The 20,123-nt window shown below is 42.5% G+C and overlaps 2 protein-coding genes across 3 annotated transcripts; one reads left to right on the top strand and one right to left on the bottom strand.

The window, feature by feature from the left end:
- Nucleotides 1-230: 230 nt before the first annotated feature.
- ghrl (ghrelin/obestatin prepropeptide) lies at nucleotides 231-3,449 on the bottom strand. 2 transcript variants are annotated; one of them, NM_001139585.1, is given in 5 exon segments: nucleotides 231-379; nucleotides 1,919-2,030; nucleotides 2,866-2,961; nucleotides 3,101-3,246; nucleotides 3,426-3,449. In NM_001139585.1, coding segments are annotated over 4 exon segments (327 nt in total). In that variant the 5' UTR covers nucleotides 3,215-3,246; nucleotides 3,426-3,449; the 3' UTR covers nucleotides 231-374.
- An 848-nt stretch (nucleotides 3,450-4,297) lies between these two features.
- Nucleotides 4,298-8,140, top strand: ccdc174 (coiled-coil domain containing 174). Its single transcript, XM_045691652.1, is given in 10 exon segments — nucleotides 4,298-4,678; nucleotides 4,766-5,029; nucleotides 5,165-5,260; nucleotides 5,397-5,473; nucleotides 5,581-5,711; nucleotides 5,895-5,954; nucleotides 5,957-5,985; nucleotides 6,147-6,291; nucleotides 6,445-6,543; nucleotides 6,836-8,140. Coding segments are annotated over 7 exon segments (573 nt in total). The 5' UTR covers nucleotides 4,298-4,678; nucleotides 4,766-5,029; nucleotides 5,165-5,209; the 3' UTR covers nucleotides 6,525-6,543; nucleotides 6,836-8,140.
- The last annotated feature ends 11,983 nt before the right edge of the window (nucleotides 8,141-20,123 follow it).

Below are 20,123 nucleotides of genomic sequence, written 5' to 3'. Positions count from 1 at the left end.
AATCTGACCAGAACAAATGAGTTATACTTGCAGGAAACAGCTGAGGGGACTTATAAGAATAATTATTTCTGGCAGATTTAGTGAGCTCGATGGGCTGTTTCATATTCTCCTGACGCTCAAATTCAGATTTTTTTGCCATTATGAGCCGCGACCTAAGAAAGTCTGGTTACTAGAGAACTCTGAAGATTAAGATGAGAGATCTGTTCAAAGACCCAAAATGACCCAGGGAGTAATGAAGCAGTGTTATTTTATTCATCTTTTACAATTCAAACGATGTTCACACAGTTAATCAGGTATAAGACAAATCGGGAAAAGAAAGTTGGAGAACAGGAAATGGGAGGTTCTTTGTATTCCGTGTCTATGCCAAGTTGTGATCATTCTGAAACACAAAAACATGATTTTAAACAATGCTGCTCTGGAACATTTAACGCACTCTGCTGTCTGTCTGATGGTTTAGATTTGACAGAGGACTGTTCTTTGGCTCCAAATATGGTTCATTCCAAATATGTGCTAATGAGTTGTTGTTATAGCTACCATCATGAACAGACAGTGTATCTCTATCCAGTGGCAACCTGTCATTCAGGGCAGGTGGCTCTGAGCCCCACCTGGTTAGCAAAAAAATGAATATACACTACCGTTCAAGCAAATTCTTTGTCCATTAAAATAACATCAAATTTATCAGAAATACAGTGTAGACAGTTAATTTTGTAAATGACTTGTAGCTCGAAACAGAGGCCCATTATCAGCAACCATCACTCCTATGTTCCAATGGCATGTTGCATTAGCTAATCCAAGTTTATCATTTTAAAAGGCTAATTGATCATTAGAAAACCCTTTTGCAATTATGTTAGCACAGCTGAAAACTGTTCTGATTAAAGAAGCAATACAACTGGCCTTTAGACTAATTGAGTATCTGGAGCATCAGCATTTGTGGGTTCGGTTACAGGCTCAAAATGTCCAGAAACAAAGAGCTTTCTTCTGAAACTCGTCAGTCTATTATTTTTCTGAGAAATTAAGGCTATTCCATGTGAGAAATTTCCAAGAAACTGAAGATCTCGGTCAATGCTGTATACTACTCCCTTCACAGAACAGTGCAAACTGGCTTTAACCAGAATAGAAAGAAGAGTGGGAGGCCCCGGTGCACAACTGAGCAAGAGGACAAGTACATTATAGTGTCTAGTTTGAGAAACAGATGCCTCACATGTCCTCAACTGGCAGCTTCATTAAATAGTACCCGCAAAACACCAGTCTCAACGTCAACAGTGAAGAAGCAACTCCGGGATGCTGGCCTTCGAGGCAGAGATGCAAAGAAAAAGCCATATCTCAGACTGGCCAATAAAAATAAAATATTAAGATGGGCAAAAGAACACAGACACTGGACAATTGTTCTGAATTCTGTTGCTGTACATTTTAAAAGTACTGAACAGATAGTTATATTGACTACGTCTGTCTTAGCTCGCTCATTAATGTCTTACTCGAAATTACGCATTACCTCTTATCCGTTCCCTTGTATAATAGTATGTACATCTCAATTGTCAGTAGAAACCACATTTGTTTAAGCAAGTCAGCCATATCAGCTGTTTTTAAAAAATATGTAGCAAATGAGGCTGAATTAACTGTTTCGCTGACAGACAAGGCTCAGCTGATAACCAGGTGTAGCAGTGGTAAGGTGTTGGGACTGCTGTTGGGACTCTGCTGTTGGGACAGCTTTATGTAGGCACTAACAGTTTGTGGGCACCGTTTGTCACCGTTATAGTGCAATTAATATCTTGTTTAGTGTTGTGTAGTGGCTTTGCTGGTATGCATTAAATAAAAAGTTGAGTTTGCCCCACCAAGATTTACAGGCTAAAATCACCACTGTCTCTATCCAACTAGAGTAGTAGTGCTTTTTGTAAGTTCAAATGTCATCGCATGGCACCTGCAGTGGCAGTGTCTCCCAGGACATCCTGCAGGATCTTCTGCAGCACGGCACCATACTCCTGAAACTCCTCCTCACTCATGGTGATGCCCATCTCAAAAGGAGCCTTGATCTGAGAACAGGGAGAGCTGATCAGTATCCAAATTAAACCTAGCCCTTAACATCCCTTGGCATGTTATGTAGTTTTGAAAGCAATAGATAGGGATAAGCAATATGTTAATAAAGCCATTTTAGACCCTTTTTTTAATTTCACCTTTATTTAACCAGGTAGGCTAGTTGAGAACAAGTTCTCATTTACAACTGCGACCTGGCCAAGATAAAGCGAAGCAGTGCGACACGAACAACAACACAGAGTTACACATGGAATAAAGAAACGTACTGTCAATAACACAATTGAAAAAAAGAAAGTCTATATACAGTGTGTGCAAATGGCGTGAGGAGGTAAGGCAATAAATAGGCCATAGTAGCAAGTAATTACAATTCAGCAAATTAACACTGGAGTGATAGATGTGCAGATGATGATGTGCAAGTAGAAATACTGGTGTACAAAAGAGCAGAAAAGTAAATAAAAACAATATGGGGATGAGGTAGGTAGAATGGATGGGCTATTTACAGATGGGCTATGGACAGCTGCAGCGATCGGTTAGCTGCTCGGATAGCTGATGTTTAAAGTTAGTGAAGGAAATATAATTCTCCAGGTTCAGCAATTTTTGCAATTCGTTCCAGTCACTGGCAGCAGAGAACTGGAAGGAAAGGCAGCCAAGGGAGGTGTTGGCTTTGGGGATGACCAGTGAGATATACCTGCAGGAGCGCGTGCTACGGGTGGGTGTTGTTATCGTGACCAGTGAGCTGAGATAAGGCGGAGCTTTACCTAGCAAAGACTTATAGATTACCTATTTTTAAGAGGTAAATCCATGTGCATCAGCAACCTTCTTTGTGTCACTTACTGTATTGTGTTTGTCTTCCTGGTGAAGGGGACCCTCAAACAGCTCAGCAAAGCTTTCAATGTCTCGCCGACCAACTCGAGGGGGCTTCCCTTTACCCTGCAGGGCCAGGCCACGACAGTGAGTTACACACTACCTTATTCACACATTTACTATAACATTACTCACACACATTTTACACACAATTCATAAACCTTACTCACAAACACACACGTCTGCTACACCTTACCTGTCTTACCTGTGGTTTCTGGGAGGGGCTGAGGAAGCTGGACCCTCCACTGACTGACTTGGCCCACAGTGCCAGAGTACACAGCATCAGTATCATGAGACCTGTGTTTCTCTTCAGTAGCATGATGGATGGCTGTCTGAGCTTCGTGGAGAGAACTCACCAAATACAAAGTAACAACATTTTAAAGCACTGTATATTGTGATGCTTTTACCCAAAGCATTCCTATGGCACAATGTAAATTACATTTAGCTTGTGTTTAAATTAATCGAGATACCAAACCTAAATATAATCTCCCCTGACATCTTATTTATTGAAAATGAATTGCTATACTCACCAGATATACCTTTGACATTGATATGGTTGGACTATGGCCTCTTTTCACCTTATATACCTATTCTGATATTTACCTCTGAGACATTTGGAATCCAAACACATATTTGCTTCCATGTTTGCACATTAAAGCAAATACAGTCATGGTTGATGGAACTGGCAATAGATGGATTGTTCAAATGTTTGAATAGATAAAAGAACAAGAATAGCACAGTTGCAACCTGATAACAGAAATGTTCTTGCTGATTATCACCTTTAATCATACCATTATGATGACACCACACTGTCATGTGGGCTTTAGACCCTTTTAGAATGTGTACCCATACCTGAGCAACTGTTTGCTGGTCCATCAACAGAAACATTCTGCATTTCCTGAGTCTACAATAGACATATTCACTGTCCTATGTACTGAAATATGCCAAGAACACATTATCTCAACTTTCAGTTATTCCGTTCTTTGTCAGCTGTAATGGGCAGAATGTTGTGCATCATTATAAGCATCGAAATGGTATATTTATGGTTATAAGATATATATATATTTTATTTTTAACTCTGCATTGTTGGAAAAGAACCAGTAAGTAAGCATTTCACTGTTAGTCTACGCCTGTTGTTTACAAAGCATGTGACAAATAACATTTGATTTGATACCTGAGACATAGTAAAAGAACAATCTCTGTCTATACTTGCAGTCTGATATACATATACATATATTACATAACTGCATGTTCAAGAGCCTAAATCCATTATAACCAGAAACGAATTATGCCAACATTGAAAGCATCAATATATTTTTTAAAGAATGCCAGTTGCTTACTCCACACCGCTAGGTGGCAGTCCTGAATCTACTTAGCTAGTTACCCCTAAATTATCACGTGACCCAAACAACACGGCTGCTTCGGAAGTTGTAGATTGGTTACCTTTCGCTAGCTAGCTGACTTTGAGCTAATATATCGAAATCTAACAACCATGGATAAAAAGAAAAAGCAATATGCAGTGACTGCTTCATCGTTGACCTGTTTACAATAATTATTATTGTGACATTTTCTGTCAGCAGTGTGTAAACCAAAGCTAGCTGGTTAGATAACGCCGGTAACTTATCTAGCCAGCACGCTAACACATAGCAAGCTAGGATACTGTAGTATACTCTTTTCTCAGCAGCTGGTTGATCTCAAAGCTGAACTCTACAGGAAACAAGAGCAATTCAAACATGAAAAATGCCAAGATGCTGGGACTAGTGCCAAATCCCCCAAAAGCAAGGTATGTATTGAACTTTGTACAGTACAGAGACACGTAATCAACCTACTTCGCCTCCATAACGTTCATTGGGTTATTGTCACTGTGTAGAAACGTAATGTATGGATCAAACAGAATGAGGGTGTTTCAGCTCAGGAACAGAAAGATGTGGAACAGGTGGCAGAGGAAGAGAACAACCTTGACAAAGCAAAGGGAGTACAAAGTGATGTACTTCACACCGACAACATATTTTATACACCATCACTGCCTTCTATTAGAGCTCATTGCTGTTTGCCATGTCTCTCTTTGTCCACAGCTGCAAGCTAGAAGAGAAAGCTAAACTGTATGTGCAGATGACCAAAGGACACTTTCCTGGTATAGTTTTGTAATTTGTTACACTGGTCAATTAATGCTGTCATATTCTGTATGTAAGTTTGCCATGTGAAGGCCCTGCATAGGCCATTTGTATTTCTCGCATTGGAATTACAGTCCTCTTTTCCATTGTGTCAGATGAGGAGACAGAGGGATTTTTCCTGGTGGATTTGACCCAGAATCATGCCCAATGAGAGAGCGAGAGAGCTCCTCCCCCAACCCACCCAAGGAGTGGTAATGTCTGCACAGCACATGAAGCCCCAAACTACTGTATCTCTCATCTATAGCAGAGGCAGAGTATTGGACTGTAGATGTCATTGAGTGGTCGAGGGTTAGAAATTGAAGAAGCTGTTGTCTGATTCCTCCTTAGGGTGGACGATCTTGGAGATGCATGAAGAAAGACCTACCAGGGTTCAAGAAATTGGACCAAGACTTTCAGGGAAAAGGGTATATTTTACTCTGATCAAACATGGAAGTGAATGTAAGTTTGTTCATAGAAGAAGATGTTAGTGACAATACTGTTCTGAGCTTCTTTTTTTAATGTTTGTACTCAGACTTGACCCGGCTGAGAAGGACCGACTGTCAGAGGACATGCATAGAGAGCTGCAGAGGCAAGCCTGGGAGAGGGAGGAGGCCATGAACAGGCCTGTGGGACGAATCCACAACGAGGACATCAGGGAGCAAGGTTGGCATGGCACTGGTTTCATAAATACAGTAATCAAACTGTATTTACTGTACTTTTTGAACCAAACCCTGAGAGGTGTGTTCTCTGTAGATTGACTTGTCTCTTCTCTGATCTCTCGCCTCTTCCTCCATCTCTCACACTGCTACTTTTCCTCCCTGTTCTCTCTCTGTCTGTCCATGTCAGAGGCCCGTGAGCTGGGTGTGGGCTACTTTGCATTTTCTCAGGACCAGGAGCAGCGCAGGAAACAGAGACTCTGGACATGCTCAGATACCAGGTGAGTTACTCTCAGCCTCCGCAACCCCTGAGATTAGGATCTTCTTATATTACTTATCAGTTAATTTAAATGACCGAGTTTGAAGCAGATTGTCAATATTTATTCCATTTTTTATTTAGATGAGTTATCTCTCTCCTTTTCTCTCCCTCTCTTTCTCTCAGATGACAGACCAGCGCAGTAAGAGGGAGCAGTTGAAGGAGAAGAGGAAGGCTCTGCTGAATGCTCAGTTGGCCAAGGTGAGGCAAAGGAAGATGAAGACTAAGCTGGACGGAACACAGGACGACCAGGGAGCTGGACACAACCAAGGTTAGAGGAACCTCCCACAATAATACAGCACTGGGGACAATGATACCTGATCACGCTAGATTGTATGGCTATGACTGTATACTGCTCTATGTATATACTTTGGACTGTAGTGAATGCTGTTGTAAGTGTTGTCTCTTATATTGCTTCCTTCAGAAGAGGCCCCTGCAGTGAAGGAGTTGGAGGTAGAAATCCAAGAGAGGAGAGACACCAAGTCAGGAGTACCCCACGTCTGAGAGTGGGACAGGGGCAAAGGTAAACACTACTCCTTGTTTCTGGCTGACACGATTGGCATGGATATTTTTTAGAATGAATGGTGATCACTGATGACTCACTGCCACCACACTGGCATAACATGTATAACAGGGCAAAGTAAAGCAGGAAAGATCCAGGTTTAACCAAGGACCGCTCGCTGTAATCAAAGCCTGTCAGATCATCTCTGGTAATTTCCTCCAGTGAGACACTAAAGAGTGTTATGCTGCCTGGAGGGTTAGATCATTAACTAACTGTCTTCTCTTTTTTCAATATGACAACACTCCTTTCCTAGTGGACTAGTTTGGCGAGTGGACGAGTCGGCGGCAGGATGATAGGGAGTCAGAGTTCACTCCTCCCTCTGTGTACTTCAGCGACGATAAGAGACAGGGCTACGGGAAATGGGCCAAACGGGAGCAGGACAAACCCAAAATGGCCTTCAAGTGGTCAGAGGGGCAGCGTGGAGGGCATATGGAGCCACCCCAGGCCAAGCCCAAAAGTAGTTATTTACCCCAGCCCCAGTCAAGTACCCCGGTACCCTCTCAACCCACACTATCCCCTGGTCAGCCCCAAAATGCACCTCCAGCCCCTCAGTGCCCCCCTCAACCCCCACCTCAGTACCCTCCCAACAGCCCCAACCCCAATACACACCACCCCCACAACACACCCTCAGTTTGCTTCCCCATTTCAGTCCCAATTTGCACCTCCACCCTTTCACCTTCAGTATCTTTCTCCACCTCAACTTCAGTATGCAGCCCCACCTTACTGCCCATCTCAGTACCCCCCCTCCCCCCACACAGCCCCAAACTCAGCCCCAGTGCCCCCCTCAGCCCCAGCTCCCTTCCCAGAGCCTGGATGACATGCTGTCCTTCAACAAGAACTCTGCTAGATACTCACAGTCCGGCCTCGCATAGGTGACACACACACCTGTATTAAACTAACCCAAACACACAAACAACGTCGATGTGTGTTAGACTATAGTGACGTTACCATGATCTTTAAACCCCACAGAGGGCACCAAAGAGAAGGACCCATTTTCGTAATCTGATCTTGGATTTAGACTGGTGATCTTGTTCATGTGTGGTGATTGTGTGTTTTGAGTGACAGGACAATACCGAGGATCAGCCACGATGTAATAGGTCTTTTCTGGGTAAGTACAGGCATTGAGACGTCTCTGGAAGCTTGTCATTATATTCAAACATATGCAATTACCTGTTATCATTTAAATGGATCTATGGAATATATATTCAGGGTTGGACATAGCTTTAAGTGAGGAAGGTTTGACTGACATGCTCTAGGTGGCGCTGTGCCCCTTTACCATTGTTTTATGAGCCACCAGACTCCGTGTAGGTGTTTTCAGAATGTGTAATGTTGAATGTTTTAAACATTTTTCAATCCAACGGAGTACTCACTGGCCTGGCATGAACTCCTCTGGTCCATTTCATGCACTTGATAAGGAGGCAGGTATGTTTGTCCCATCAGGAAGACAGGTCAGGGAAATGACACTGACGTGGAAAATGTTTAGCTTCTTCAAACAGTGAATGAAAGGGAACTTTAATATTTCTGATCATTAGATTGTATTAAATAGTTATTTATGCCATGTGAGTTTATTATTTATATATATACATATACACACACACACACACACAGATAATCACAATCATATAAACTTTACCAACAAGGCTCTGTAAGCAAGCCAATGTTTAAATTTTGTACCACTTATTCCATGTTTAACCCGTTTTGAATGCACCTCTGAAGTACTGTAGATCAGGTAAAATCACCACTGTTTTTCCTTTTGCAAATGACTTTTTTCCCCCTCCAACTTTTCATATTTTTATATATCTTACCACTAAAAGGCAGTGTAATATGTGCTTACTGCTTACACGTAATTCCTTTAATTTCACTATGCCAATATGAATTATGAGGACAATTATTTTAATACCCTAAAAATATATTTTACATTTCAATCATTAATTTAATTAAATGTTATCGATGCAAATGGTTCCCTATAATTTCAGTATTCATTAAAATAAGCATATTGCAGTAGCAGGTAGGCCACTGATGACATCATCAAGTAACAGGATTTCAATGATGGGTGCTTTCGTAAATTCCCTCTGCCTGTGTACTCTGATTTCAGAGCACTCTCGTCTGAGTGTGCCAGAGCGTGGACTTAACTGATGAATTGACGAACGCTCAACACCCGTTGAATATGGCCGGTGTCAGTAAACGTCAACAAAAAAGTGTAATTAAATTGTTGCCAGCAGCACAGGTACAGTCACAACGCTCTGGATAACAGCCTAAACAGCTCTGCTAGGGCGAGTAAAATGGTCAGAGTGATGTGTTCTGTAAATTGTGTCTGGAAGTAGCTAGCAAGCTAGCCAACGTTAGCCAGTTAGCTTGGGTGCTTGACCGCCGTTGTGAGGTCAGAACGCTCGGATCAACCCTACTCGGCCAGCCCAGTGTGCGTTCTGAACGCACCCAAAGTGAAGCGGTACAACGGCACAGTGCGCGTTCTGGCACTCCAGAGTGAATTTAAGAACGCACCCAACATCACAAAAGTTGTCTCAAATATGATTAGTAAAGTACAGATACCCCAAAACACTACTTAAGTAGTACTTTAAACTATTTTTTACTTAAATACTTTACACCACTGCAAATAAATGGCCTTTGTCTTAATATTGTGCTGTGTTGTTTCAACAAACGAGGGAGCAACATGGCGCCAAGACCAAGAAAGGGGGTGAAAAAAGACCATGCAGGAGGTAGAGAGAAGTTTGTTGGAAGGCCCAAGGAGGAGCATGCCCAAGAAGACCAAGAGAGAGTTTAGTTTATTAGCATCCCCATAAGCTTCTGCACTTTTTTAAAACCTTTTATTTCACTAGGCAAGTCAGTTAAGAACAAATTCTTATTTTCAATGACAGCCTAGGAACAGTGTCATTCTGCCCTTGTTCAAGGGCAGAATGACAGATTTTTACCTTGTCAGCTTGGGGATTCAATCTTGCAACCTTTTGGTTACTAGTCCAACGCTCTAACCACTAGACTACCTGCCGCCCCACATGCAGCAGCTACTCTTCCAGAGGGTCCACATAAAACATACATAACACACATAAGATATGACATTAAATTCAAAGTAAAAGTTGTACTATTTACACACTTCATATTCTTATATACAGTACAGTTAAATGAGATTTAGAAAGAGGAGAGGCGCTTTGATACAATTGGTTGTTTTTAACTGTGTTTTTAAAGCTAAACTTGCTTTAAAAAACATTAACCTCTGGTGGCAGAGCATTCCATGATGACATGGCTCTATAACTGAGTGACGCATTAAATCTGTTTTTGGTTTGGGTACAGTGAAGAAACCCATTGTGGCGTGTCTGGTTGGGTATATATGTCTGAAGTGTATGCAAATCTACTGAACAAAAATATAAACAACAATTTCAACGTTTCTCCCCACAAAAGGGCTTTATTACAGACAAAATACTCCTCAGCATCCCCCCCTCCCCCGATGATCCGGCAGATGAAGAAGCTGTCTGTTGAGGTCCTAGGTTGGCGTGGTTACACGTGGTCTGCGGTTGTGAGACTGGTTGGACGTACTAACAAATTCTCTAAAACGACAGAGGCAGCTTATGGTAGAGAAATTAACATTTTCTGGAAACAGTTCTGGTGGACATTCCTGCAGTCAGCGTGCCAATTGCACACTCCCTCAACTTTAGACATCTGTGGCATTGTTTGCGTGACAAAGCAACACATTTTAGAGTGGCCGTTTATTGTCCCCCAGCACAAGGTGCACCTGTGTAATGATCATGCTCTTTAATCAGCTTCTTGATATGCCACACCTGTCAGGTGGATGGATTATCTTGACAAAGAATAAAATGCTCACTAACATGGATGTAAACAAATTTGTGAGAAATAAGCCTTTTGTGTGTATGGAGCATTTCTGTAATCTTATTTCCAGCACATGTTGCATTTGTATTTTTGTTCTATATATATATATATATATATATAATATCAATCAAAATGTCTTACCTGCATGTGACTCTGTAGGAGGATTTGGAAAAAGTCACGTTTTGGTGCTTCGGAAAAAGACATGTCCTCTTTAAAACTGCTTTAGGACTGTTCGAAATTTACTGGGGTTGGAGTGCTTGTCCAAAATAGTGAATTTTATGTTCAACATTTTGCAGGTTTTTCTATATAATGTCTTCCATATAGCCACATTTCCTCATCTGCTTGCATGCACCTCCCCTATAAAGATGTTTTGGTACCTCCCTTATGCACTACTCTTTACCAGTCAATTATCTATCCTGTCCTCTATCCATAGTGACAATAGTGGTAGGTGGATCGTTTCTCCAGATCTGCAGGATGCAAACTAGCATCAAAATGTTGAAAATCTCATTTCCTCCTAGCTGATCATTGCCTTTAGCCGGCTCTGATTGTAGTGTAATCAAATCAAACTTTATTTGTCACATGCACCGAATACAACAAGTGTGGACCTTACTGTGAAATGCTTACTACAAGCCCTTAACCAAAAATAACAATGATAATAAAAAGTAACACAATAACATAACAATAACGAGGCTATATACAGGGGGTACCGGTGCCGAGTCAGTGAGCGGGGGTACAGGTTAGTGGAGGTAATTTGTACATGAGGCAGGCAGGGAGAGTGAGCTTGACCGTAGGGGTCAGCAAACCCTCAACCTACTGGCCCGTTAGCCCTGCATGGCATTGACTATGCCACAAAACTATGCTGAAGCGGTGAAGTCAATATCCACATATATAAACACAGGGTTCTTACAGTTGTTATTTATGGTAGTACATTTTTGTTGAGGCTGGTGTTTATATAATTTTACAGTACAAGGAGGGTTTTTAACGTTGGAGAGAGGGATACATTTATTTTATGACACCTCGACTTGGACCAGCACCACTGGTACATAGATGTCTGTTGCTAGGCCTGTTAGGCCTCTCTGTTAGGCCTCACCTGTTAGGCCTCTCTGAAATGTTGTTTTCTCTTTAATGTCTACTTATGGGCAGACAGCCCAGAGGTTCGAAGACCTGCAGCATTCCTGTGGATATACTTTTTGGTTTGAAGCATTACCACCATTCATGACACCAGCTATTCTGTTGTTGTTATACAGTATTATACATTTTCTGTTTTGTCTGAGATTTTATGTTTGTCTTTCTGATGTTCATGGCTGCTACTTTCAAAGATTGACCTGATGCCACAGACCAGCCATCAATGGATGGTCCCTCGGAGAATATCATGAAACGTGGTTTTTATGTTGAATCATAACCGCCTATTAATAAATCATGACTCACCGTTTAACGTGTTCTAGAACTATTTTGATTGTTACCAACATGTTCCTGTTGAAGAGCCATGTAGAGGGTTAGATCATTGAGGTTTCTGCATTATATCAACCCAGAGCATATCGGATTGCTTTTCTCCACCATATCTCCCGATTCCTGTCGCAAGCTCTAAACCTTTACTCTGGATCATCGCAGTTAGCTAGCTGCTATCCGAGTGGCTACTCCTGGCTAACGTCTCTGTCCCGAAGCAAGCACCAGTTAGCCTGGAGCTAGCCTCGAGCTAGGCCCATTCTCCCGGCTAGCCGAAGAGATCTATCAAGCAATTCCTGGGCTTCAATTGCCTCTTTTTCCAGTTGGCCTGGACCCTTTTCTGTCGACACGGAACCCCGCCAATCTATCACGACTGGTCTACCGACGTAACCGTCCGAGGGGGTTTCTGTCCCGAAGCAAGCACCAGTTAGCCTGGAGTTAGCCTCGAACTAGGCCCATCTTCCAGCTAGCTGAAGAAATCCATCAGATAATCGCTGGGCTTCAATACCTATTTGCCAATTGGCCTGAACCCTTTGCTGCCGAAACGGGGCCCCGTTAGGACATCTACTTTGTGCATGACACAAGTAATTTTTACAACAGTTGTTTACAGACAGATTATTTCACTTATAATTCACTTCATCACAATTCCAGTGGGTCAGAAGTTTACATACACTAAATTGACTGTGCCTTTGAACAGCTTAGAAAATTCAAGAAAATGATGTCATGGCTTTAGAACCTTCTGATAGGCTAATTGACATCATTTGAGTCAATTGGAGGTGTACCTGTGGATGTATTTCAAGGCATACTTTCAAACTCAGTGCCTCTTTGCTTGACATCATGGGAAAATCAAAAGAAATCAGCCAAGACCTCAGAGAATAAAATTGTAGACCTCCACAAGTCTGGTTCATACTTGGGAGCAATTTCCAAACGCCTGAGGTTACCACATTCATCTGTACAAACAATAGTATGCAAGAATAAACACCATGGGACCACGCAGCCGTCATACCGCTCAGGAAGGCGACGCGTTCTCTCTCCTAGAGATGAACGTACTTTGGTGCGAAAAGTGCAAAATAATCCCAGAACAACAGCAAAGGACCTTGTAAAGATGCTGGAGGAAACAGGTATAAAAGTATCTATATCCACAGTAAAACAAGTCCTATATTGACATAACCTGAAAGGCCACTCAGCAAGGAAGAAGCCACTGCTCCAAAACCGCCATAAAAAAACCAGACTACAGTTTGCAACTGCACATGGGGACAAAGATTGTACTTTTTGGAGAAATGTTCTCTGGTCTGATGAAACAAAAACAGAAATGTTTGGCCATAATGACCATCGTTATGTTTGGAGGAAAAAGGGGGATGCTTGCAAGCTGAAGAACACCATCCCAACCATGAAGCAGGGTGGTGGCAGCATCATGTTGTGGGGGTACTTTGCTGCAGGAGGGACTGCTGCACATCACAAAATAGATGGCATCATGAAGCAACATCTCAAGACATCAGTCAGGAAGTAAAGCTTGGTCGCAAATGGGTCTTCCAAATGGACAATGACCCCAAGCATACTTCCAATGTTGTGGCAAAATGGCTTAAGGACAACAAAGTCAAGGTATTGGAGTGGCCGTCACAAAACCCTGACCTCAATCCTATCGAAAATGTATGGGCAGAACTGAAAAAGCATGTGCAAGCAAGGAGGCCTACAAACCTGACTCAGTTACACCAGCTCTGTCAGTAGGAATGGCCCAAAATTCACCCAACTTATTGTGGGAAGCTTGTGGAAGGCAACCCGAAACATTTCACACAAGTTATGCAATTTAAAGGCAATGCTACCAAATACTAATTGAGTGTATGTAAATTTCTGACCAACTGGGAATGTGATGAAAGAAATAAAAGCTGAAATAAATCATTCTCTCTGCTCTTATTCTGACATTTCACATTCTTAAAATAAATTGGTGATCCTAACTGCCCTTAGACAATTTTTACTAGGATTAAATGTCAGGAATTGTGAAAAACTGAGTTTAAATGTATTTGGCTAATGTAAACTTCCGACTTCAACTGTATATCACTCCAGTATTAATGCTAAGTTGTAGTTATTTTCGCCTCTTTGGGCTATTTATTGCCTACCTCCCTACTCTTCTACATTTGCACACACTGTACATAGATCTTTCTATTTGTATTTTATTTTGTGTTATTGACTGTACGTTTGTTTATGTGTAACTCTGTCTTGTTGTTTTTGTCGCACTACTATGCTTTATCTTGTCGCAGTTGTAAATGAGAACTTGTTCTCAACTGGCCTACCTGGTTAAATACAGTGAGGGAAAAAAGTATTTGATCCCCTGCTGATTTTGTTCGTTTGCCCACTGACAAAGAAATGATCAGTCTATAATTTTAATGGTAGGTTTAAAAAAAATCCAGAAAAACACAGGTGCGGGCAGCGATTGGTTGAAGAGCATGCATTTAGTTTTACTTGCATTTAAGTGCAGTTGGAGGCAACGGAAGGAGAGTTGTATGGCATTGAAGCTCGTCTGGAGGTTAGTTAACACAGTGTCCAAAGAAGGGCCGAAGTATACAGAATGGCTAAATGAGAATGGTCTCATTTAACATGAGATCCGCTCTAAGCTTTACAGGAATGTGGCTCTGAGTGCCTTCGGAAAATATTCAGACCCTTGACTTTTCCACATTTTGTTACGTTACAGCCTTATTCAAAAATGGATGAAATAAATAAAAATCCTCAGCAAACTACATACAATACACGGTAATGACAAAGCGAAAAAAGTGAAATAAATGTAGAAAATGATTAATTTACATGACACTTCAACAGTCTGTGGCATTCTTGTTAGTTCCCATTAACATTACATGGGGAATGTGTGAATGCTCTGTAACTGAATATTTTTCCATCTATCTTTCTGTCTGGTTAGGAGGATCAGTGTCTATTATAGCTTCCTGGAGCCTGGGGGTAAGACCATGGTACTCCAGACTGGCACCAGGCCACAGGCTCTGAAGACAGTGAAGCTCAAAAGCTTCCTGTGTGATATTAAATGCCTAGGGCACATGGTGAGAGTGAAACCATAGATCTTCATCATGGAGTGGGACTGTTGTGGATTGGGGGGGTTATACAGAACCTGACACCATTTGGCATTAGCCTCATTCTACATTTCCTGCTACTAGAATCTTCTAAGAACTAGTTTGTCTTTCAGGTCTGTATCTTTATGGAGGTCACAACTGGATGTATGCTACGCTACACCTCTGCAGATGGACTCGGCCACGAGCCTGGGAGACACAAGGCCATCCTACTGGTCATCATCAGTGTTGCCATTTTCTGTGGCTTATGGGGATTTGAGGACTTCGGATGATAGGCCTACGTGATTTCAGTTCCTCATCAATCCACGGAGAGTTAACCATTTTTAGAGTCATTTTATTAATGGGTGCATGCTTATAAGTAATGGGAATAAGCAATTTCATAAATGTGTCAAGTGCAGCGTCTGGTTGCTCCTCATTAAACACTACAGCAAATATTCTTTACATCGTCAACATAGGAATCACAAAAAAACGTATTGTATGACCTTTTATACACTACAGTTGTGGCCAAAAGTTTTGAGAATGACACACATTAATTTTCACAAAGTTTGCTGCTTCAGTGATATTTTTGTCAGATGTTACTATGGAATACTGAAGTATAATTACAAGCATTTCGTAAGTGTCAAAGGCTTTTATTGACAATTACATGAAGTTGATGCAAAGAGTCAATATTTGCAGTGTTGACCCTTCTTTTTCAAGACCTCTGCAATCCGCCCTGGCATGCTCTCAATTAACTTCTGGGCCACATCCTGACTGATGGCAGCCCATTCTTAGATAATCAATGCTTGAAGTTTGTCAGAATTTGTGGGGTTTTGTTTGTCCACCCGCCTCTTGAGGATTGACCACAAGTTCTCAATGGGATTAAGGTCTGGGGAGTTTCCTGGCCATGCACCCAAAATATCGATGTTTTGTTCCCCGAGCCACTTAGTTATCACTTTTGCCTTATGGCAAGGTGCTCCATCATGCTGGAAAAGGCATTGTCACCAAACTGTTCCTGGATGGTTGGGAGAAGTTGCTCTCGGAGGATGTGTTTGTGCCATTCTTTATTCATGGCTGTGTTCTTAGGCATAATTGTGAGTGAGCCTTCTCCCTTGGCTGAGAAGCAACACGACACATGAATGGTCTCAGGATACGTTACTGTTGGCATGACACAGGACTGATGGTAGCGCTCATCTTGTCTTCTCCGGACAAGCTTTTTTCCTGATGCCCCAAACAATCGGAAAGGGGATTCATCAGAGAAAATGACTTTACCCCAGTCCTCAGCAGTCCAATCCCTGTACCTTTTGCAGAATATCAGTCTGTCCCTGATGTTTTTCCTGGAGAGAAGTGGCTTCTTTGCTGCCCTTCTTGACACCAGGCCATCCTCCAAAAGTCTTCGCCTCACTGTGCATGCAGATGCACTCATACCTGCCTGCTGCCATTCCTGAGCAAGCTCTGTACTGGTGGTGCCCCGATCCCGCAGCTGAATCAACTTTAGGAGACGGTCCTGGCGCTTGCTGGACTTTCTTGGGCGCCCTGAAGCCTTCTTCACAACAATTGAACCGCTCTCCTTGAAGTTCTTGATGAGCCGATAAATGGTTGATTTAGGTGCAATCTTACTGGCAGCAATATCCTTGCCTGTGAAGCCCTTTTTGTGCAAAGCAATGATGACGGCACGTGTTTCCTTGCAGTTAACCATTATTGACAGAGGAAGAACAATGATTCCAAGCACCACCCTCCTTTTGAAGCTTCCAGTCTGTTATTCGAACTCAATCAGCATGACAGAGTGATATCCAGCCTTGTCCTCGTCAACACTCACACCTGTGTTAACGAGAGAATCACTGACATGATGTCAGTGTAACAGTGTAGGTTCCGTCCCTCTCTTCGCCCCAACCCGGGCTCGAACCAGGGACCCTTGCACACATCAACAACTGACACCCCACGAAGCATCGTTACCCATCGCGCCACAAAAGCCGCGGCCCTTGCAACGCAAGGGGAAACCCTACTTCAAGTCTCAGAGCGAGTGATGTCACCGACTGAAACGCTATTAGCGCGCACCACCACTAACTAACTAGCCATTTCACATCGGTTACATCAGCTGGTCCTTTTCAGTTAATTTGCATGGCAAAGAGGGACTTTACAATTAATTACAATTCATCTGATCACTCTTCATAACATTCTGGAGTATATGCAAATTGCCATCAAACAAACTGAGGCAGCAGACTGTGAAAATTAATATTTGTGTCATTCTCAACTTTTGGCCACAACTGTATATTAGGCCCAGCCTTTGGAATTGAGATTTTCCTAGATATGGCTACTGTTACAGACCTATATATATCCTACCCTGCCTTTCTAAGGTCTTCAGAAGCCAAGTTAACAAACAGATCACTGACCATCAGAGCAGCTCACAGATCATTGCACCTGTACATAGCCATCTGTATATTGCCCATCCAACTACCTCATCCACATATTGTTATTTAATTTTTTTGCTCCTTTACACCCCAGTATCTCTACTTGCACATTCATCTTCTGCACATCTATCACTCCAGTGTTTAATTGCTAAATTGTAATTACTTCGCCACTACAGCCTATTTATTGCCTTACCTCCCTAATTTTACCTAATTTGCACACACTGTATATCGATATTTTCTATTGTGTTATTGACAGTACGTTTCTTTATTCCATGTGTAACTCTGTGTTGTTGTTCGTGTCGCACTGCTTTGCTTTATCTTGGCCAGGTCGCAGTTGTAAATGAGAACTTGTTCTCAACTGGCCTACCTGGTTAAATAATGACAAGTCGAGGATCGGTAGGATGGTCAGTTTTACTAGGGTATGTTTGGCAGCATGAGTGAAGGATGCTTTGTTGCGAAATAGGAAGCCGATTCTAGATTTAATTTTGGATTGGAGATGCTCTCTGGAAGGAGAGTTTACAGTCTAACCAGACACCTAGGTATTTGTAGTTGTCCACATATTCTAAGTCAGAACCGTCCAGAGTAGTGACGCTGGACGGGCGGGCAGGTGCGGGCAGCGATCGGTTGAAGAGCATGCATTTAGTTTTACTTGTATTTAAGAGCAGTTGGAGGCCACGGAAGGAGAGTTGTATGGCATTGAAGCTCGTCTGGAGGTTAGTTAACACAGTGTCCAAAGAAGGGCCAGAAGTATACAGAATGGTTAAATGAGAATGGTCTCATTTAACATGAGATCCGCTCTAAGCTTTACAGGAATGTGGCTCTGAGTGCCTTCGGAAAATATTCAGACCCTTGACTTTTCCACATTTTTTACGTTACAGCCTTATTCTAAAATGGATTAAATAAATAAAAATCCTCAGCAAACTACACACAATACCCCGTATCGACAAAGCGAAAACAGAATATTCAGACCTTTTGCTAGGAGACTCGAAATTGAGCTCAGGTGCATCCTGTTTCCATTGATTATCCTTGAGATGTTTCTACAACTTGATTGGAGTCCACCTGTGGTAAATTCAATTGATTGGACATCATTAGGGCTCCTGAGTGGCGCAGCGGTCTAAGGCACTGCATCTCAGTGCTAGAGGCGTCACTACAGACCCTGGTTCGATCCTGGGCTGTATCACAACCGGCCGTGATTGGGAGTCCCGTAGGGCGGCGCACAATTGGCCCAGCGTTGTCTGGGATAGGTTTTGGCCGGGGTAGGCCATCATTGTAAATAACAATTTGTTTTTAACTGACTTGCCTAGTTCAATTAAGGTTAAAAAAAAAGTGCCTAGTTAAATCAAGGTTTTTAACAACACCCGTGCCAATACATCCTCCAGACATCAGCTTTTCTGGCATTATGACTTAATTATGTTTGTGACAGAGTTCTCAGGACCTGTTCAGGCGGGTGAAATACGACATAGACACCACTTCTTGACCTGGTCCAGAGGCACGGCGTGGGACCGGGAACACTTCTGGTATACGACAGGGGTGGGGGCACAAGGAGGAACAGGGGGTTTGGAAGGAGTTGATGATGGTTGGGACAGTGTATGACATCACTGTCCTACTGATGGCTAGGGTGCTATAGTTGTCTCTTAACAATTTTGACATTCTCTCCTTGTGTCCTGTCCTGCATGATCACTGACCTGGCAACACTTGAAAGGTGGAGGCAATATGGTGAAAACCTATCCAGTTCTCTCATGAAGGAAAGGAGACAAAGAAAATGAGTCTGTGTTATAGTATTGAGACACATTCTGTGTGTGTTTTGTGTATCGCCTGTATGGGGCTTTTCCTGGTTTGGTTGAGGGCCGACTCCCATGTGACCTTGAACGTGTGTTTTCCCACTTCTTTTTCCATTTGCCTCTGGTGAGACCGGCCCAACAGACTGGGAAACACTCACCATCTCTCTCTGTGTGTGTGTGTGTGTGTGTGTGTGTGTGTGTGTGTGTGTTTGCAATGTTTGTTACTGTTTGTGTGTGTGCAGCAAACAACACTTGCACTTGACACCCCCCCCTTCTTGCTCTGACTTTGTTGATAACTACTTTATTGAGGAAAAGTGTACTTACTATGCCTGTGATATGTGGTTGTCCCACCTAACTATCTTAAGATTAATGAACTAACTGTAAGTCTGCTAAATGGCTCAAATTTCAAATGTAAATGTGTTTGTGTGTGTGTGCGTGTGGGACTGTGACTGTCTGTCTGTGTGTGTGTGTGTGTGTGTGGGACTGTGACTGTCTGTGTGTGTGGGACTGTGACTGTCTGTGTGGGACTGTGTGTGTGTGTGTGTGTGTGTGTGTGTGTGTGTGTGTGTGTGTGTGTGTGTGTGTGTGTGTGTGTGTGTGTGTGTGTGTGTGCGTGCGTGTGGGACTGTGTGTGTGTGTGTGTGTGTGTGTGTGTGTCGGTGTGTGGGTGGGACTGTGTGTGTTTGTCTGCACTCCCATTTATGAAGATGGGTTTATGGGTTGCTGCCTGGGCACATTTCAGAAAGAGCAGAGGGAGGGGGGGATGCAGTGACAGGACCCCACAGAATGATGCAGGGAAATTTAATATGCACATTCATGAAAATATGATGCAGTGCAGGGCAGAACGCACACAACAATAAAGAAAAGGCCACTTAATGAAGGTTATGACTGAATAATTCAACCTAATAAGAGCAGAGAGTGACACACACAATGACCACACTGGGCTCAGATGAAAAACAACAAGCCATATGGCTTTTTTTTGTTGATACGTAAATAAGGTGTGTTTCTGTGTT

This window comes from Salmo salar, chromosome ssa12 (assembly GCF_905237065.1).
Source record: "Salmo salar chromosome ssa12, Ssal_v3.1, whole genome shotgun sequence".
Lineage (NCBI taxonomy): Eukaryota > Metazoa > Chordata > Actinopteri > Salmoniformes > Salmonidae > Salmo > Salmo salar.
This window is presented reverse-complemented; position numbering and strand designations above follow the sequence as displayed.

Excerpts from the sequence above, each read along its gene's own strand:
- ghrl (XM_014132734.1), bottom strand. The coding sequence starts at position 3,214 with ATGCTACTGAAGAGAAACACAGGTCTCATGATACTGATGCTGTGTACT. Across the intron at positions 2,962-3,091 it reads AGAAACCACAGGTAAGACAG|GGTAAAGGGAAGCCCCCTCG; the intron begins GTAAGGTGTAGC and ends CTGGCCCTGCAG. Across the intron at positions 2,031-2,865 it reads AGGAAGACAAACACAATACA|ATCAAGGCTCCTTTTGAGAT; the intron begins GTAAGTGACACA and ends CCCTGTTCTCAG.